A 7,019-nucleotide genomic window follows, 5' to 3' on the forward strand; every position below is an offset into this window, starting at 1 on the left:
GGGGGTCCTGCTCCTCCCACCATGTAACAAGGTACCAGCACACTCCCCTCCTGACATCCTCTGCGCTGCGGGTGTCCTTCCACCATGTAACACAGGACCAGCACACTCCCCTCCTGACATCCTCTGTGCTGCGGGGGTCCTTCCACCATGTAACACAGGACCAGCACACTCCCCTTCTGACATCCTCTGTGCTGCGGGCATCCTTCGGTCATGTAACACAGTAGCAGCACACTCCCCTCCTGACATCCTCTGTGCTGCGGGGGTCCCTTCACCATGTAACACAGGACCAGCACACTCCCCTCCTGACATCCTCTGTGCTGCGGGGGTCCTGTTCCTTCCAGCATGTAACCCAGGACCAGCACACTCCCCTCCTGACATCCTCTGTGCTGCGGGGGTCCTTCCACCATGTAACACAGGACCAGCACACTCCCCTCCTGACATCCTCTGTGCTGCGGGGGTCCTGCTCTTTCCACCATGTAACACAGGACCAGCACACTCCCCTCCTGACATCCTCTGTGCTGCGGTGGTCCTTCCACTATGTAACACAGGACCAGCACACTCCCCTCCTGACATCCTCTGTGCTGCGGGAGTCCTTCCACCATGTAACACAGGACCAGCACACTCCCCTCCTGACATCCTCTGTGCTGCGGGGGTCCTTCCACCATGTAACACAGGACCAGCACACTCCCCTGCTAACATCCTCTGTGCTGCGGGGATCCTTCTACCATGTAACACAGGATCAGCACACTCCCCTCCTGACATCCTCTGTGCTGCGGGGGTCCTGCTCTTTCCACCATGTAACACAGGACCAGCACACTCCCCTCCTGACATCCTCTGTGCTGCGGGGGTCCTGCTGCTTCCATCATGTAACACGGGACCACCACACTCCCCTCCTGACATCCTCTATGCGGCGGGGGTCCTTCTACCATGTAACACAGGACCAGCGCACTCCCTTCCTGACATCCTCTGTGCTGCGGGGGTTCTGCTCCTTCCACCATGTAACACAGGACCAGCACACTCCCCTCCTGACATCCTCTGCACTGCGGGAGTCCTTCCACCATGTAACACAGGACCAGCACACTCCTCTCCTGACATCCTCTGTGCTGCGGGGGTCCTGCTCCTTCTGCCATGTAACACAGGACCAGCAAACTCCCCTCCTGACATCCTCTGCGCTGCGGGCGTCTTTCCACCATGTAACACAGGACCAGCACACTCCCCTCCTGACATCCTCTGTGCTGCGGGGGTCCTGCTCCTTCCACCATGTAACACAGGACTACACACTCCCCTCCTGACATCCTCTGTGCTGCGGTGGTCCTTCCACTATGTAACACAGGACCAGCACACTCCCATGCTGACATCCCCTGTGCAGCGGGGGTCCTTGCACCATGTAACACAGGACCAGCACACTCCCCTCCTGACATCCTCTGTGCTGCGGGGGTCCTGCTCTTTCCACCATGTAACACAGGACCAGCACACTCCCCTCCTGACATCCTCTGTGCTGCGGGGGTCCTTCCAGCATGTAACACAGGACCAGCACACTCCCCTCCTGACATCCTCTGTGCTGCGGGGGTCCAGCTCCTTCCACCATGTAACACAGGAAGAGCACACTACTCTCCTGACATCCTCTGTGCTGCGGGGGTCCCTTCACCATGTAACACAGGACCAGCACACTCCCCTCCTGACATCCTCTGTGCTGCGGGGGTCCTGCTCCTTCCACCATGTAACACAGGACCAGCACACTCCCCTCCTAACATCCTCTGTGCTGCGGGGGTCCTGCTCTTTCCACCATGTAACACAGGACCAGCACACTCCCCTCCTGACATCCTCTGTGCTGCGGGGGTCCTTCCAGCATGTAACACAGGACCAGGACACTCCCCTCCTGACATCCTCTGTGCTGCGGGGGTCCAGCTCCTTCCACCATGTAACACAGGAAGAGCACACTACTCTCCTGACATCCTCTGTGCTGCGGGGGTCCCTTCACCATGTAACACAGGACCAGCACACTCCCCTCCTGACATCCTCTGTGCTGCGGGGGTCCTTCCACCATGTAACACAGGACCAGCACATTCCTCTCCTGACATCCTCTGTGCTGCGGGCGTCCTTCCACCATGTAACACAGGACCAGCACACTCCCCTCCTGACATCCTCTGTGCTGCGGGGGTCCTGCTCCTTCCACCATGTAACACAGAACCAGCACATTCCCCTCCTGACATCCTCTGTGCTGCGGGGGTCCTGCTCCTTCCACCATGTAGTACAGGACCAGCACACTCCCCTCCTGACATCCTCTGTGCTGCGGGTGTCCTTCCACCATGTAACACAGGACCAGCACACTTCCCTCCTGGCATCCTCTGTGCTGCGGGGGTCCTGTTCCTTCCACCATGTAACACAGGACCAGCACATTCCCCTCCTGACATCCTCTGTGCTGCCGGGGTCCTTCTACCATGTAACACAGGACCAGTACACTTCCCTCCTGACATCCTCTGTGCTGCGGGCGTCCTTCCACCATGTAACACAGGACCAGCACACTCCCCTCCTGACATCCTCTGTGCTGCGGGGGTCCTGCTCCTTCCACCATGTAACACAGGACCAGCACACTCCCCTCCTAACATCCTCTGTGCTGCGGGGGTCCTGTTCCTTCCACCATGTAACACAGGACCAGCACATTCCCCTCCTGACATCCTCTGTGCTGCGGGGGTCCTTCTACCATGTAACACAGGACCAGTACACTTCCCTCCTGACATCCTCTGTGCTGCGGGCGTCCTTCCACCATGTAACACAGGACCAGCACACTCCCCTCCTGACATCCTCTGTGCTGCGGGGGTCCTGCTCCTTCCACCATGTAACACAGGACCAGCACACTCCCCTCCTGACATCCTCTGTGCTGCGGGGGTCCTGTTCCTTCCACCATATAACACAGGACCAGCACATTCCCCTCCTGACATCCTCTGTGCTGCGGGGGTCCTTCTACCATGTAACACAGGACCAGCACACTCGCCTCCTGACATCCTCTGTGCTGCCTTTGTACATCTACTGGCAGCAGAGGGCAGTCTGTATTTCGATTGGCAGGCATAAGGCCGTCTGTATATTCACTGAAAGGCACAGGACAGTCTGTTCATCTACTGGCAGGCACAGGGCAGTCTGTACATCCACTGGCAGGCACAAAGTAGTCTGTACATCCACTGGCAGGCACAAAGTAGTCTGTACATCCAGAGGCAGGCACAGGACAGTCTGTACATCTACTGGCAGGCACAGGGCAGTCTGTACATCCACTAGCAGGCACTGGGCAGTCTGTACATCCACTGGCAGGCACAGAGTAGTCTGTACATCCAGAGGCAGGCACTGGGCAGTCTGTACATCTACTGGCAGGCACAGAGCAGTCTGTACATCCACTAGCAGGCACAGGGCAGTCTGTACATCCACTGGCAGGCACAGAGCAGTCTGTACATCCACGGGCAGGCACACAGCAGTCTGTACATCCACTGGCAGGCACAGAGCAGTCTGTACATCCACTGGCAGGCACAGGGCCGTCTATACATCTACTGGCAGTCACAGGACAGTCTGAACATCCACTGGCAGGCACAGAGCAGTCTGCACATTCACTGGCAGGCACAGGGCCGTCTGCACATCGACTGGATGCACAAGGCAGTCTGTACATCCAGTGGCAGGCATTGGCCAGTCTGTACATCCAGAGGCAGGCACAGGACAGTCTGTACATCCACTGGCAGGCACTAGGCAGTCAGTACGTCTACTGGCAGGCACAGGGTAGTCTGTACATCCACTGGCAGGCACTAGGCAGTCAGTACATCTACTGGCAGGCACAGGGTAGTCTGTACATCTACTGGCAGGCACAGGGTAGTCTGTACATCCACTGGCAGGCACAGAGCAGTCTGTACATCCACTGGCAGGCACAGAGCAGTCTGTACATCCAATGGCAGGCACTGGGCAGTCTGTACATCCACTGGCAGGCACAGGGCAGTCTGTACATCCACTGGCAGGCACAGGGCCGTCTATACATCTACTGGCAGTCACAGGACAGTCTGAACTTCCACTGGCAGGCAGAGGGCAGTCTGTAGATCTACTGGCGTTACAGGGCAGTCTGTACATTCACTGGCAGGCACAGGGCCGTCTGTACATCCAGTGGCAGGCACAGGGTAATCTGTACATCCACTGGCAGGCATTGGCCAGTCTGTACATCCACTGGCAGGCACTGGGCAGCCTGTACATCCACTGGCAGGCACTAGGCAGTCAGTACATCTACTGGCAGGCACAGGGTAGTCTGTACATCCACTGGCAGGCACAGAGTAGTCTGTACATCCACTGGCAGGCACAGGGCAGTCTGTACATCCACTGTCAGGCACAGGGCAGTCTGTACATCCAATGGCAGGCACAGGCCAGTCTGAACATCCAATGGCAGACACAGGCCAGTCTGAACATCCAATGGCAGACACAGGCCAGTCTGTACATCCACTGTGCTCCCCTTACTTTGTTCTTTTATCATGTGCTCTTCGATGTTTTACTCTATGCTTGTTTTTTGTGTTTTTGTCTTTTTGTGTTTTTGTCGTTTTGTGTTTTTGTCATTTTGTGTTTTTGTCGTTTTGTGTTTTTTTTGTCGTTTTGTCTTTTTTTTGTCGTTTTGTCTTTTTGTTGTTTTGTGTTTTTGTCGTTTTGTGTTTTTGTCGTTTTGTGTTTTTGTCGTTTTGCATTTTTGTTCTTTTGTCGTTTTGTGTTTTTGTCGTTTTGTGTTTTTTTTGTCGTTTTGTCTTTTTGTTGTTTTGTCTTTTTCTCTTTTTTGTGTTTTTGTCGTTTTGTCTTTTTGTCGTTTTGTCTTTTTGTTGTTTTGTGTTTTTTTTTGTCGTTTTGCATTTTTGTTCTTTTGTCGTTTTGTGTTTTTTTTGTCGTTTTGTCTTTTTGTGTTTTTTTTGTCGTTTTGTGTTTTTGTCGTTTTGTCGTTTTGTCTTTTTGTGTTTTTTTTGTCGTTTTGTGTTTTTGTCGTTTTGTCTTTTTGTGTTTTTTTTGTCGTTTTGTGTTTTTGTCGTTTTGTCTTTTTGTCGTTTTGTCTTTTTGTCGTTTTGTCTTTTTGTCTTTTTGTCGTTTTGTCTTTTTGTCGTTTTGTCTTTTTGTCGTTTTGTGTTTTTGTCTTTTTGTCGTTTTGTCTTTTTGTCGTTTTGTGTTTTTGTCTTTTTGTCGTTTTGTCTTTTTGTCGTTTTGTGTTTTTGTCTTTTTGCCGTTTTGTCTTTTTGTCTTCTTGTTGTTTTGTCTTTTTGTCGTTTTGTGTTTTTGTCTTTTTGCCGTTTTGTCGTTTTGTCTTTTTGTTGTTTTGTGTTTTTTTTGTCGTTTTGTGTTTTTGTCGTTTTGTCTTTTTGTCTTTTTGTCGTTTTGTCTTTTTGTCGTTTTGTCTTTTTGTCGTTTTGTGTTTTTTTTGTCGTTTTGTCTTTTTGTCGTTTTGTCTTTTTGTGTTCCTCGTGACCTTTTTGGATATTCTAATTGTGTTTTTCTCTTCTTACATTTCCCCATCTCATGCAGAGTAGTTTTAGGCGGCCCCGTGTGCCGCTGCGCTCGCCGATGTGGAGCATAGCTGAGCATGAGTTCAAACTCCGCGCCATATTGTAGGAGTCTGAAAGAAAACGCTGAAAGCTAGCTCCAGCCTATCCGTCCGGCCGGTAATATTAACCCCGCGCTGGAAGGAAGGCGCAGGTCCTGTCTGGCAATATTAACCCCGCGTAGGTCCTGTCTGGCAATATTAACCCCGCGTAGGTTCTGTCTGGCAATATTAACCCCGCGTAGGTCCTGTCTGGCAATATTAACCCCGCGCAGGTCCTGTCTGGCAATATTAACCCCGCGCAGGTCCTGTCTGGCAATATTAACCCCGCGCAGGTCCTGTCTGGCAATATTAACCCCACGCAGGTCCTGTCTGGCAATATTAACCCCGCGCAGGTCCTGTCTGGCAATATTAACCCCGCGCAGGTCCTGTCTTTTCTCGCACTGTACAAATAACAGTAAAAGCGAGAGCCCTGAAGTCATTGGTCGCTTCTGTTCTGTTTTGCGGCCGTGATTTTCGCGCCCGATGTGTTTGAGCCCTTAAAGTAGTTTCACAATCCAGCTGTTGGAAAAAGAGCTGCTAAGAGGCGCCCCTTCAGCCAGCGCCCCCGTGCTGCCCCCTGGCAGGCCAGATACCCCAGCCGCCTCATGGTGGAGGCTCTGCAGGCTACTTACTGTCAGGAGCGGCTTGTGGCGCAGTATGGCTGCTGCTCTTCACATTACCCTGAAGGCAGTTTATAAGGGTTGGCGGGCGCGCTGCAGGCGGCAGCGTCACAATGTGCCAGGGAAGCTGCGCTAATTGGCCTCCTTGTCTCACACACTTTATGATGTCTTTGTTACTTGACGTCCGGCAGAAACTCTTCGCGTTCAGAAGAAAACGTCTTCGCTTCTCCCGTTATAATATTCTGTGACTCCACCGAAGAAAGGACATTAGTGAGAACTGCGGGCCGCGCCAATGAGAGGGCATTACACAAAGATGGAGATCCGTCGCCTGCCAGCAGCTGCATGAATCCTTCACAGGTAGAACAGAGACGTGTGCATCACTGACCCACCCGCACCCCGTATACAACCGCACCCCTCACTCACCCCGAAATCTCATGTCTCACCTAATAGCACGCCATGAGCGAATATAGCGCTACCTCCGTATTACTAGAGACTCATCTTCACATTGGCCTTCCCATTCACAGACAGCATGCAGAGATCTTACAGGGTTTGTGGTTTCACCTATGAGCCGCTGATCCTCTGTTTTGCAGGGCCTCAGTGATCGGGAGAGATTTGGAGTTCCTTATTTAAGACAGAGTGCGGCATCTCCAGAGATGATGGAATAAAACCAGATTACTCCTCGCAACGCAGCCTGCGCTCATCTGCCTTCCTGACACCAAGGAGACGAGAAAACACAAAAGGTAGCCCCCCCCCCATACCTCCCCTGCTACCCTGAAGATATCAGCATAACACTCCAGTACTGATATAACCTCCAGACA

At 52.7% G+C, this 7,019-nt stretch overlaps 1 protein-coding gene across 1 annotated transcript; it reads right to left on the reverse strand.

Annotated features, from left to right (window-relative positions):
• Positions 1-4,518: 4,518 nt before the first annotated feature.
• LOC136581813 (splicing regulatory glutamine/lysine-rich protein 1-like) lies at positions 4,519-5,514 on the reverse strand. Its single transcript, XM_066582438.1, has one exon. It carries the CDS (start codon positions 5,512-5,514, stop codon positions 4,519-4,521), a length of 996 nt encoding a protein of 331 aa, XP_066438535.1.
• Between the last annotated feature and the right edge of the window lie 1,505 nt (positions 5,515-7,019).

Source organism: Eleutherodactylus coqui, chromosome 11 (assembly GCF_035609145.1).
Source record: "Eleutherodactylus coqui strain aEleCoq1 chromosome 11, aEleCoq1.hap1, whole genome shotgun sequence".
NCBI lineage: Eukaryota > Metazoa > Chordata > Amphibia > Anura > Eleutherodactylidae > Eleutherodactylus > Eleutherodactylus coqui.

Coding starts and splice junctions, on each gene's coding strand:
- LOC136581813 (XM_066582438.1), bottom strand. CDS start 5,514: ATGGGGAAATGTAAGAAGAGAAAAACACAATTAGAATATCCAAAAAGG.